At 43.9% G+C, this 13,264-nt stretch overlaps 2 protein-coding genes across 5 annotated transcripts in view; both read left to right on the top strand.

Annotated features, from left to right (window-relative positions):
* mettl16 (methyltransferase 16, N6-methyladenosine) overlaps window positions 1-5,370 on the top strand; it is a 22,891-nt gene extending 17,521 nt beyond the window's left edge. For all 3 annotated transcript variants that reach the window (XM_031861140.1, XM_031861139.1, XM_031861138.1), the window contains exons 9-10: window positions 3,059-3,235; window positions 3,615-5,370. In XM_031861140.1, coding sequence (XP_031717000.1) covers window positions 3,059-3,235; window positions 3,615-4,286 — 849 coding nt within the window. In that variant the 3' untranslated portion in view covers window positions 4,287-5,370. The remainder of the gene's footprint in view (window positions 1-3,058; window positions 3,236-3,614) is intronic.
* A 93-nt stretch (window positions 5,371-5,463) lies between these two features.
* mnta (MAX network transcriptional repressor a) overlaps window positions 5,464-13,264 on the top strand; it is a 16,133-nt gene continuing 8,332 nt past the window's right edge. Inside the window, exons 1-4 of one of the 2 annotated variants that reach the window (XM_031861037.1) lie at window positions 5,464-5,924; window positions 8,993-9,566; window positions 9,950-9,991; window positions 10,288-10,399. In XM_031861037.1, coding sequence (XP_031716897.1) covers window positions 5,852-5,924; window positions 8,993-9,566; window positions 9,950-9,991; window positions 10,288-10,399 — 801 coding nt within the window. In that variant the 5' untranslated portion in view covers window positions 5,464-5,851. The remainder of the gene's footprint in view (window positions 5,925-8,992; window positions 9,567-9,949; window positions 9,992-10,287; window positions 10,400-13,264) is intronic. The other variant, XM_031861038.1, reaches the window with a different exon arrangement.

Below are 13,264 nucleotides of genomic sequence, written 5' to 3'. Positions count from 1 at the left end.
TGTGTGTGTGTGTGTGTGTGTGTGTGTGTGTGTGTGTGTGTGTGTGGGGCTGGATACTGAAACTTACATGACAGTAGTTTCTGCATGTGTAATTCCTTGTATGGTCGACTGCCCAATTCTGCCTGCATGCATGTGTTCCTATGGACGTCTGGTATGTATGTATGTATGTGCACGGGGGGGTGCTCATTAAAGTCACATATAGACTACAACATATGTGACATGCATGCCAACGTGACCTACTTTACCCTCTTTTTACTACTATTACACCTTTACTCTATATTCATCTTCTCTTTCTCCCTGCCGTCTGCTCTGTTCTGACTTTATTTAAGCACACCGGTGACAGATTGTCTTTAAAGTGAAATAAACCAATCTGACTCTCTGGATTCACAAGGTTGACTTATATCTCGCGTCCAGGAAGTCGTCCTCAAAACAGAGCTGGGTACAAATGGACTGAAGCTGCTTTAAAGGGGAACTCCACCAATGTTTCACATCAATGTGTGTTAACAGGTCTTTGTGCCTACAGACGGAGATCTGTGGAGACAACAAGTATGAAAATGAAACAAATAAATTGTTAGAAAGAAGCCTCAAGCCAGTTTAAGGCTACATTACCCACATCTCTGTCTTAACTGTCTGCAGTTGAGTTGCATTGTAGGTAATGTAGGTATCGTGTTTAACAGGGAAGATGAATGTGTGGATTAAAGACGACGATATCTCTGGTTCTGTCGAAACGATTTTGATTCCATCGTGAGTCGGATGTTACAGAGATCAATTTCTAAATTGATAGAGCGTTCATTCAAATCAATATCTCGTTCGAGCTTTCATACTGATGTCTGTCTCTTCCTTGTACAGCCTCCCCAGTGTACTGTCCCAGAGTATATAGATGTTGAGTACTTTGCTTTTGATCTGGGGTGTTTTTAAAGAAATTCAACATGTAATTCTACTTTTTAAAGGCAGAATAATATAAGATCTTCTAATTACCAAGAGCCAAAGATGCAGAGGATGGATTAATTGCATCGAAGGAAAAGATGTAGATAAAGAAATCCAGCAAAAACAGACAAAGGGAGAGAGAGACTGGATGGTGAGATTAGAGCGCATGTAGTCAGAGTAGATGGAGGACGCTGGGCTTTATCTGGGCCTCGAGGCGTGTTGTTGCTCATACAGGCCTCTGGCAAGACAGGGTTCAGGAAGGTCCAGAGTTCTGGAGTCTACTTGGGGGGTTTTGGGACTTTACAAGAAGGAAATGGGGGTTGGGAGAAGATTTACAATGTTTGCCTGAAGGTTAAATCTGCAGCATTTTGTTTTTGTGTGTGTGTGCGTGCCCACTCACCATCAAGATGGATGATTGAATGACATATCTGGAGAGAACAGCTTTTATTGGACTCGTAGGCTTTTACTAGCCTAGTTTTTTAAATTAGGCCAGGCTTTTACTGTGGGCTGGTCATTTACGTGTGTGTGTGTGTGTGTGAGTGTGTGAGAGGGAGACCATGCAGCGAGGTGAGAGTGTGTAAGTAGGATTAATAATGGAGTGAGCAGCAGAGTCAGAAGTGGATGTGATTCTGTGGAGGTTTCATGTCTAATTGTACACATATGGGTTTCATGCTCTTTGTCTGTAAGGCTGTCTCTGTGTCCGTGCATGTTGACTCCGTGTGTGTGTGTGTGTGTGTGAGTTCATACACTAATGTGTTGGTGCACGAATCTGTGTCAAGGATGCTGCGTACAAAGAGACGGGTCTGGCTAGATGGATTTTATTGATTTCCTTGTACAATGAGCTGCAGGGTTTGCAGCGTGTGGAGGAAAAAGGGGGAAGAGACGTCTGTGAGAAACAATAAGAAATACAAGAAGCTCTAACAAGGCAGTGTTCATCGTCAACACATTAATTCAATACGTCCATCCCTTCTAAACATGCATTACTCCAACAAAAATATATACATGATCAGGAGCAAGCTGTTATTGTGAGTGAAGACGTAGCCTTTGTTCAATGAAAACTAAGATGCAGGAATGTGAATTAATTTACTGTACTTTATTTCAGATTCCTCTGTTATTCTGCAGAGCATTCAGAGAAAGAACACAGATATATTCATTACATACTACGATTGAAAAATAAGTATTCAAAAGTAGCCTCAGATCAGTGCAGCAGTGTGAAGGTCACAGTCTGCTCCTTCCCTCAGCTGTTTGTAGGTCAGTCGGCCATTCTGTCTGCTCTGTCACAGTAGAGTGCCCCCCCCCCCTGCTGTCTCCCCAATTTCTGCCAGCCTGCAGTGACTCACCAGTGCAGCTCTGACTTGTTTGCTGCAGTGGACGTGAAGGGTATGATCGCTGCCGAGCATTTAATTCAGATTCGGTTGGGTAATGACCTCCACCGCCATCACAGCGTGACATGAGAGGGGATTAGAAATAAGGAACAAGTGTTTCAGGAGCAGCTCGTGGGGTTTGAGCGCCCTCTTGTGGTGTGTAACGAACATCCGTCTTCTGTTTGATCGCCGATACTCATCACAGCAAAAGGTATCGGCTCATAAGATCAGTCTACGTGTGTCATGGCATTTCGTAATTGTTTTGTGAATGATATATAGGATATTGGAAGAAGTTCTGGATGCTACCTCATAAATGCCGAATCGTGAATAAGGTTAAGTGTACTTAAAATGTTTCATAGATATTAGCCCTCCAATCACGACATGCAGAAATGTATAACAGTCTGCTCTACTTATATTGAGGCATCAGTATTCAACTGAGACTGTTTCATTATGAGTTAAAGGTTCCTCACAGAAACATTTAATGATACAAATACACAGACTGTGATCCTCTGAGTTTCTCAAGCAATCGAGTCACGGAGCTTTAATATGTCACTTAAAAACACAGAAGAGCTTCAGAACAGAACAAATAATAGAACAGACTAGAATAAAGAAAAGAATGTAGTAAAGTTTAAAATGTATCTAAAGTATGAGATGAATGAAGTGAGAAAAATACAAAAACATAAGCATACATTTAGGCAAAATACAGAATACACTGTTATAGACTCCTTACTTATATCATCTTGATCTCGCTCTCCCTTTTGTCTCAGTCTCCTCCCAGTAAGAAGCGTAAACTGGAGAAGGTGAAGAAGCCGCTGTCGTTCACGCTTCCAGCGGCGGGACTGAAGGAGCTGCAGGCCAAAGCCTTGGCTTTAGGCGGTGCTGCCGCCCGCGGCCCCGTGGACAGCATCGCTGCTCTGCTGATGAAAACACTCGGTGACCTGCGGGTAAGCTTCAGGGCGGCACTGCCACGGTTAGAAGAGGAATACAAGGTTAAGTTTGAGCCTCTCTAAAGTTAAAGTTAAGCTAGCAAGTCCGCACAGTCTGCTCTGCAGAGTCTGAGACGTTGGTTTTATGGGAGGGGCCGTTGGTTGGTGATGAAACCTGCCTCCAGATCAGCCAATAGCCAAATTCAATCTGTGTCTGTCTCTGACGGAGTGCACTGATATTGTTTGACACTTTAAGTTAGTTCCCGTGGCAAATACATACTCAATAAATAGTTGCATCTGGTGAAACTGCAGAGGTGGAATTGGGTGCTTTTGACAGGAATCACACATCTCCAGTAAACATCATCATTAGTCAGATTGTCTTCATGTGACTCTGCAGGTGCTGCACAAGCGCGTCCCGTGCAGAAAGCAGGAGCAGAGCCTCTTTCTAACAGCTGTGGAGAACACCTGGATCCACGGACGACAGAAGCGGCGCGAAGGGTCGCGTCACTTGCGAGAGCTTCCCAGAGCGCCTCACTGTGCTGGAACCAGCTCTCAAACCACTCTGGCTGCTGCTGCTGCTGCTGCTGCAACAACAACACCAGCATCTCAGAACCAGTCTGCCTCCACACGAAAGAGCAAAAGCCAGGATGAGAGCGCTCCAAGCATAACGACGTCCGCACAAGAGCCAGCTGGTCAGCAGATTGAAAATGGAGCCCCTTCAAATGAGACGAGGGAAGATGTAACACGTGACCCGACAGCAGAACAGAAAGAGGTCTCAGGAAACTTCCCGGGGGAAGATGTGGACGTGACGTCTTCTACCTGCACAGACGCAGGGCAGGAAACGGTCCCACAGGAAACACCTGCTGCAGAGGGGGAGCCGCCCGCTAAGAGACCCCCGAGCCCGGCTGCAGTCCAGCACTTCCTGTTTAAGTGTCTGCTGAACGTGATGCTCGAGGAGAGCGATGTAGTGATTGAGATGCACTGGGTCGAAGGTCAGAGCAAAGACCTGATGAACCAGCTGTGCACGTACCTGAAGAACACCCTGTTACGGTCTGTCGCTAAGCCCTAAAGGAGCAGAAATATTATCTTTATTGATTATTGACTTCTGGAGATGTATATTCCAGTTGATAATCAGTAGCTTACACAATGTCCTTGTACTTGGTCCATTTACCTTTTCAGGTAGTACATACTGTATATTGGTGTTTTGTGCTCGGATTTTTTTAAACATTTGCAATAAATGTGTAAATTTTCTAACATGTTTTCTAATTCATTGTGCAGCTTTTATACAGTGTTTTTTTTATGATGCAGTACATTTAAATGGCCACTAGAGCACAGTGTTTGCTTTTCTTCTAAAAGGGACGATATTCCTGTCATGATCTTTTGTATTAAGATTAAATCCTTTTATTGCTTTATGAGAAGTTTACTCTGTGAATGGCTTTAGAAGTTGATCCCAGTATTTCTTGACGGTCTTAAAACAGCCTGTTTGATTCAGGATGTCCCTGGAGCCCCTCAGTCCTTGCTGTGCCTGGAGAACCTTTAGTATCGTGGGCCACTATTAGTACTCTGTTGTAGGGAACGTACTTCCTCACCAGAGCTGAGTGAATAACAGGAAAAGACAACTAAATATCCAGGGCCATTGTGTGTTGCAAGCAGCAGCCTAGTTCCTACTCGTACTACATGACCCTCGGTTATATCAGGAGTTTGTGTGTGTGTGTGTGTGTGTGTGTGTCTCAATAGTCTGGCTATTCCTGGGCCATTTTGGGCTGAAATAATAGATAATCCAGCCCCTCAAATGTGAGAATGTTCTGCTTTTGTTGTTTTAATCTTTCACAGCATTGTACACTGACTATATTTTAGGTTTTTGACTGGACCAAAAAAAAAAAGGAATTTGAGGATGTTTATTTATCTACTTATCTATATTTGTATTCCCAGACCAAATACTGTATATCTTGATTATTTTAGACTATCATACATTTTATAACAATGAAGTTGCAGTTATTGCCTTAATATCCTGCCCTATGGTGAGAGAAGTACTCACTTATTTTACTTTAGTAAAATTAGCTATACCACAGTGTATAAATACTCTGTTACAAGTGACAGCCGTGCATACAATTGTAAGTAAAAGTACCATAGTATAAGTGACAAAAGTAATAAAATATAATAATAAATATAGTGGAGTAAAAAAGTACAATAATTCCCTCTGAACAATACATCAATGAGATGTAAATCAGCTGCAGTCACGGCTGTCGGTCTCTTAACGTTTCCACGCATTGAGCACCACGCGTTAGTGTGTGTGTGTGTGTGTGCGTGTGCGTGTGCGTGTGTGTGTGCGTGCGCATCTGGAGCGTGGAGTTTTGTAACACGGTTGTTAATCCAGTCCGCGGTAGCTCCGTGCTTTCTGTGGGCGGTTACATACGGTTGTGCGTGATTCACAAACCTTATTTGTTCCTACTACTTTGAGCGCCATCTTGTTTGTAACTCTTCTACGTAAGTGGTAGAGTTCCTACCGAGGGGGTATCCGATTACCCAGTTTTTCCCTCCAGCGTTCGTCTGTTCCCTCTCCCTGTAGTGCATTCGCTTCGTCGCCTTTTAACGCAATAGAAGAAGCCGCAGAGTGTTTGTAACTGGACAGAAATGAGCATCGAAACGCTTTTGGAAGCGGCCAAGTTTCTGGAATTGCAAGCCCAGCAACAACAGAAAGCACGTGGTAAGTTGGATTTTATTCTAAATATATACAACATCCGTACCCGTGAGGTCGCAGTTGTAAAATACTCAACAATTCAGTGATTTTTTTTTTCCTTTAATTTTCCGAGTTACAGACGAACCCTGATTTATAAGCGCCATTCATTAACTCATCACGAAAATGCACATCACGGGTTCTTTGCTCTTAAATATAAATATGACCGACTACTGAGCGGAATGTGAGTGAATCGGGGACATTTAACTTTTACTTTCATATTCGTTATGGTGTGCAGACGCGGTGCATGATTTAGTCCCCTCTTGTTGTGTCTCCACCTGGAACCATAGCTGTGTCCACAATAGCTAATAATAAACATAGTGCTGCAGTATCGGGGGTTTACTGCATTGAAAGCTGCAGCATAGACCCGGTTATTACAACAATAAAGCGGCACACAGCACCGTAAAGTCCCCTCTCTCTCTCTGTGGGTTTTTTTTTTGGTTTTTTTGCTTCTCGGTATATTTGTGACGGACTTCAGTTCACGCGCTGCTTCGAGACATTTAAAAGTCAAATGACCAAAACATGCGGAGATGAAGGGCGGTGGCGCAGGGAATGCCGAGCTCGTTTTACATGATGACCTAACATCGTGTCTCTCAGGCTTCCCCTTCATGCATCTGATTCCTTTAAATCATTCCCGTAAACGTGTGCGGCGTTGTGCTGCTGTAAACACCGAGTACATGTTTCGGTCTGGTCGGTTGTGTCTTGTATGAATATATAATAATAAAACATAAACTCCCTGGCCTTTCAGTCGCTTTTGGAGCGCTTTGAGTGTCTGTCGATGACGTGTGCCGACCAGCCACGCCTTCATATGTTAACAGCATGGGGGGGTTTGGCCCCGCCCCTTTCACCACGTGCGTGCTGGGCTACCCCTCCCAGAGATCGTTTGTGAAGAAGATGCGTCACTACTATTGGATTAGATAGGTACTTTATTAATTTATTAATCTACAGCAGCATTTATAGGTTCAGGTAAAGCAATACAAATAACAGAGTAAAAAAATATTAAATATAAAAATGCACAATATATACAATAAAATAGAATAATATCAAATGAACAATATTAAATGAACTAACTAAATAATAGTGCAAAGATTTAACAAACACAAAACAGTGTAACGGTGTTATAGTGGTGGGATTGACACAAAATGTGCCGTTTGATTACCAACAAGACAAACATAACGACTCAGTGGCTAAAACAAACGTGCAGTGTTTCCCAATTCAACACTACATATTAATGGTGTACTGTTTGAACTGTTACTATACAATAGTTTCGTTTTATCAATACACATTACTACCAATTAGATTTCACAAAGAAAGGGACACATGTTCTTCACAGGTTTAATACATTTCTATAATGTGTTCCTTCCTCAAATGTGAAGCTCGTGAACCAATTATTAGGAGGTGTAGATGTAAATACTGCACCCTAGACCATGCAGGTTTTTACAGTTTAGATTTTCTTTTCGGCATGTTGCAGTAAATAAGCTCACCTTGTACCTAAAACCGTGTATGAGGACATTAAGGAGATGTGTGTGTGAGAAAGCCAAAATGCTACTCCGTTAGCAAGCAGGACATATTCCGGAAAAAGGCCTGCAGTTCTCCACCTTTTTATTATTATGGAGGCATTTGTGCTCTTCATAAAGGCTCAGAGTGAGAGCTCCTGTTTCGTCTCTCCCAGCTCCTCCCGCCATGCTGCATTGGGAGAGCAGAGCCCCCCCACCTCTCTGCTACTGTAGAGCAGGTCACTGTGTGGAGAGAAGTAGGGCAGTGGTTCTCTATGTGCTGCAGTTATATAATGTCTATAGAAAATCCTCTTGTTTTTCTAAGTGCTTCATACATTTACTCTCAGAAAAAGGCGCTCCGAGTGTGTTGCTGTCTTATGTCTTATGAAAGCTGTCTGGCACAGTAATCAGAACATCTTGTTCTTTTTCTACTTTGTTGTGCTTTGAAGGAAATATGTTTCAGGGTAACGTAACATAGACGTGCAGCAGATGGTGACACGTGGGACTGTTGAATATGATGCCATTCAATTGTTCTTAAGAGCGGTACTAGATGTATCATTGTCCTTGCAAGTATTTCTGTATGGACAAAAAGTAATCTATGCATGTATACATCTGCTTTGGATCAAATCTAATTTGCATTTTTTTAGTAATAGTTGAGCCAAGCTTTAGGGAAAGGTATTTTTTTCAGGGGGTAATGTACCTGAACTTTAAACTCTTAACTGCTTTACCAATACAACTCTGACAGATTGTAATCTGAGGTCTACTCACTGTACACACGGGGAAATATTAAGTAGTATCGTTCGCATAAATTACTTAAATTTTTTTACAAACGTTCACCCTAACCCAAATGACCAACACTAGTTACTAAAAGGTAGCTGAAGGTTGTAATGTTCAGTTTGGTCATTGATATTATGGTTATATATATCTATATCAAAATAGATTTGAACATAAATTTGGGATTACTTGAATTGGCTGTTTCAGAAGTGATGTCCAGTAACGGTTAACCTCCCACATGTTACAGTCTTCACAGCTTGCAGCGTGTTGTGTCCTGGACATAGGGGACATGGTGAGGGCCCCCTTTGTGTGGGGGCTCCGTTAGTAGAGATGTAGATCAGACGTGTGCTCCCACTTCTCCAACAAGACCTGGTCAGTGGACTGTGACTGGGATTACATTACAGCAAGATGTACCTCCAATAGAGCAACAACCTTCTTTCAGGGTGTGCCTGAAGCTTGAACAGGATTTAGTATTTATTACACACACATTTGAGGCACTAAAACAAAAAAAGACACAAGAAAATGCATTAAAATCTAAAACATTTAGCCTTAAACAAAGAAGCACAGAAAATTCTGTCCCACAGCAGTAATGTCAAATAAATGATGACATTCGGTTGTCGTCCGCTTATGAAAACTTGACCCCGTTTGTAGAGCATCCCACCACACGGCAGCTTTGAGGCATTTTGCTGTTATCGGTGGCTCCTTCACACGACACAGAGTCGGTGTTTTCACCGCCGGCGTGATGACTTTGCCTCGTTTCTTCCACAGAGGATGACGTAAAGGAAAAGCTACACCTGGAGCGGTTGGCGGAGCAGAGGCGCTCTGATGAGACCTACAACTCGACGATCCACATCAACAATGTTTCTAAAGCGGAGGAGTGCCGCCCGGTGCCCGTCCCCCCCTCTCTGCCTCCCCCCTCCATGCCCATCACCGTCATCCCCATCCCTGTGGTCACCCCCAACCCCGCAGGCTCCCCCACCCTGCCCGTCGCCGCGCTCTCCCCTCCGCCTGCCACCGTTCTGCCGCGCTCTCCACAACCCAAACCCGACCACCCTGCCTCTGTGCTGACCGCCAACCACAAGCAGCTGATGCAGAACCACCACCACCACCATCATCACCACCAACAGCTCATCGCCCAAACTAACAATACTAAACTCCAGCAGCAGACGCACCAGCAGCTGGTTCAGCGCTACCCCGGCTCCATCGTCTCGCTGCCCCAGCAACACGCCTTACTCCCTCAGCCGGGCCCCGTCGTCCAGCAGGCCCCTCTACAGAACGGGCCCCTCAGCCGGGGGAGTCCTCCAGATGACGGCCGCCAGCTAGACAAGAAGAGGCCGGGAGGGTACGTCTATAGACTTGTTCACACGATAACTGAAATAGGCCTACAACAGGGTGTTGTTTTATTTGATGTGTTAATTTTTGTCTATCAGTATATCGGTGTGTAAGATGTATAAAGTATAGTACATTTGACCTGTAGCGTCCTAAAACCACTCGAAACATTCGCCTTGTAATGATCTGAAATGGAGAGAAACGAGCAACAGTTAGCATTTGTGGAGCTGTTACATTATTGACATTTATTGATCTTTTGATACGTTGTAACTAAACTACCTGCTAGCAAAAAAACAACAACAAGAAAACTCTTCTTTGGTTGATTTAGATTATTCTTGTCACATTGCCCTTTTTAAACACCAAATTCTTACTGTGCTCTCATCTGTGCTCTTACAGGGCAGGCACAAGAGAAGTGCATAACAAGCTTGAGAAAAACAGGTGGGTTCAACCTGTCTACCATAGGGCCTCCTAAAAGAGAGCACAATCTGAGCTTATTTGTACTGTTACCTTTGAATAATATTGTACTAGTTACACAGTGTGTTGTCTCCGGAACCGGCTGGTGCCTTTTTTGTTTTGTTTATTTGTAGCAGTTTAATTTCAATGCTGAGCTTAGAGTTAAGAACACCAATTGCAAATATTGTTGTGTTTTTCATATGCTGATAAAAATGAAGCCAGGTGTGGCTCAGCCATTTCCCGCTGTCTCAAATCTGCTCTCTTTGTTTTGTGTCTGTCAGACGAGCACATTTGAAGGAGTGCTTTGAGACGCTGAAGAAGAACATCCCCAACATCGACGAGAAGAAGACCTCCAATCTGAGCGTGCTGAGGAGTGCGCTGAGATACATCCAGGTAAGACGAGTCTAGGTCGCTAGTACAGAGTGGTTGTTGTGTGTTCGGCACAGACCTAGAGCTAAACAACTAAACTATACATCCATGGTCAAACAAAATATTCCATCAACTCACCCTCGACGCTTCGGCCTGTGTACCGCATTCATCAAATACCTCAGATCGGCTCATTTTGGGGGATTGAAAACCGAAGACCCGAGAGGTATCAACGCGTCAATTTGACGCGTGTTCGGATTGTAATTTTGACATTTGACATTTGCATTTATCTCTTAAACAAACATTAGTTTTATACATATATGTTTGCGACATTCCCTGAACTTGAGCATTGGCAGTACATGTCTCTTCAGTCTTCCCCGTCAGACACAGCCGATGGATATAGCTTGTCCAGACATCTTTTAGATATTTGATTGTCTCAAGTTAAGCTATGTGTTGACTGTTGATGTACAACTGTTTGCTCCATAGGCTGACACTGCTATACTGTATTTATGTGCCTCAAAGCCTCGGTTAATCCGCTACACAACAGCTTTTTGTCTTTTCTTCCTGTTGCCCTCCATATGCGACAGTTTCTTTCTTCAAAAAGGGAGTACAGCTGTGGCGATGATCCAAATCTTTTCTTGGTTAAAGCTTCCCCTTGAAGCATGACATGCACATGGCAGTGGAACGAATCGGTGATCAGTGGGTTTTTTGGAGTCATGTTGGTGCAACCAACTACACGCCAACTGTTCGGCATCGCGTTGTTAATTGTATTTCCTCCTAAAGGGGGCGTGGCGATGAGCGCCTGCTCTGGATGACACATTGCCGGTCTGATGTGTGTTTGTGAATCTTGCCGAGACTTGCTCGTACAAGTTGATTTGCATTTTCGATGACTACTAAACCAGGGAGCGTCCATTATCTTGAAGCCACACTGCAATATGAGCTAGAGTCTCTTCCCAGGAGGGGAATTTGTTTAAAAAAAAAAAGGAAACGACTCCTTTTTGTAGTAGAAGCACGATCACGACTGTCATTTTCAGGGTTTGCGTAATCGGCTCTGAATTTGAAGAGGTAGTGACGTATGGGTGTATTTTATTCCACCATGCTCCTTTTACTATTCTATTATGTATGTCCCGCTTTCACAAAAACAGTCCTTGTTGTTGTGTTAAAGTGCTTCTTCAGGGATGAACTGGATTTGAAAGCACACAGAGTACAAGATGTCGGGTTGACTTCTTAAGTGTAGTCTTTGTCTGTCCCAAATAACCATTTACTACCAATACTCTGACCGAAGAAGTTTAAAATCGTTGTTCCCTATTTATTACGTGTAGTGAGTCATGTTCTTCTTCTCTCTTGCATTTCCTGCCTTCTGTGTTTCTATGTTTGGATCCTTCTATAATGTGGACCCTCAAACCTCATTCATACCATTTTTAAGCGACACTGTTTGATATTTAGAACATGTGCCTTTGTCTGCCAATGGCTCACCTGCAGGAATCCTGCTTGTAAACAGCTGGTGCAAAGGTCCACCACTGGCCTAGTTTGACTCTTTCAGACAGACTGTGCTGTTGAGTGTGTCATAGTGTTAGCTGTGGATCATTTCTCTTCTTCTCCTATAGATGCACACTGTAGGGTGGCACGAGACACAAGTTGTTTTTAATACCAGCAGCGACGGAGACATTTGATTTATCACGGCAACGTGTGGGAACTACCACAGAACTGGCTTTGAGTACTTTGACGGGTGTTTATATTTCTGCCTGTCGTTAGATTTTGTCGCATCACAATCGTGCACGATGCAGGTGCGTTACTGTAATCTAAGTGAAAGCCACGTTCTACGATGGGTCACGCGACGTGGTCTCTAGTTGTATTTCCATTTGTCTTGTGATGACTGGGGCTGGATGTTTGGCTTACAGAATAATGAAGTCCGTATTTGGTTATGCTCAGTAGTAAGAGGCTATTTGGTGTGCACACTGATGAGCTTTTAAGGCCTCTATGAAAGAACTAACCCTGTACATATTTCTTCTTCTTATATAACTGTTTACTCATGTAAATTTAGCAGAGAGCAGCGTGCCTGTGATTTTAATGCTCTGAGAAGCAGCAGTCTGGTTATTCCTCTCTGCGCGTGGATACTGAGAGAAACTAGGACAGCGTGGGTGCAGAGCTTCACCCCCCCCTCTCTCTCTGTGCGATGAAGCAACACCGCTTTAAAAGTGTTGTGCTGGACTGGCAGAATGACCTGCCTCTCCTTTCCTCCTATCACCAGCCGAGCTGGACGAGGGATATGAAAGAAAGGAAGTTCAGGTGACGGGAAGCCAAAACCAAGCGCGTGTTCACACTTTCCTCTCGACATGGGTGGTGCAGACGCGTGTCCTGCCTGCATACACTCCCGTCCTCGCTCTCCTCCGGTTTTTGGCAGCAGAGAAGCAGCCCGTTCACAAAAAACACTGAGTGAGGCTTTGGGCTCCGCATCACATTGGATTTGTCTTGCCTGTTCATCTGTCAACTTGAATATGTGCAATCATGGTGGTGTTAACACTGCCACGTGATTCAAGTTTCACTTCGTCATTCCATTTCAAGTCCAAATGACCCAGCAACTAATTGACCAGGAACCTTACATGCAAATAGATTTAGCTGTTTTCGATTTGTGTTTTCGTGTAAACAGAGCTGAACATGGGGGGTTTGGTTTGTTTTACGTTAAACGGTATTACATCGTGTTCCTGAAGGCTTTCTCCTGAGCCTGTAGTGGTGCTGCGAAAGCCGTGGCTGTAAAAATAAGCCTCGATGCATAAAGAGCTCCTCCCCTCCTCTCCCCCCTCCCTTCCTCCCTACATCCTGCCTGTCTGAGCTTTTAAGGCCACATGAGCAGCAAGCACATGGCTAGCCTGAGCTGCGTGACGTCACCCC

This window comes from Anarrhichthys ocellatus, unplaced genomic scaffold, assembly GCF_004355925.1.
Source record: "Anarrhichthys ocellatus isolate YVR2014 unplaced genomic scaffold, GSC_Weel_1.0 scaffold24, whole genome shotgun sequence".
Lineage (NCBI taxonomy): Eukaryota > Metazoa > Chordata > Actinopteri > Perciformes > Anarhichadidae > Anarrhichthys > Anarrhichthys ocellatus.
Note: the sequence above shows the minus strand (reverse complement) of the source record. Positions and strands in the feature narration are given on the sequence as shown.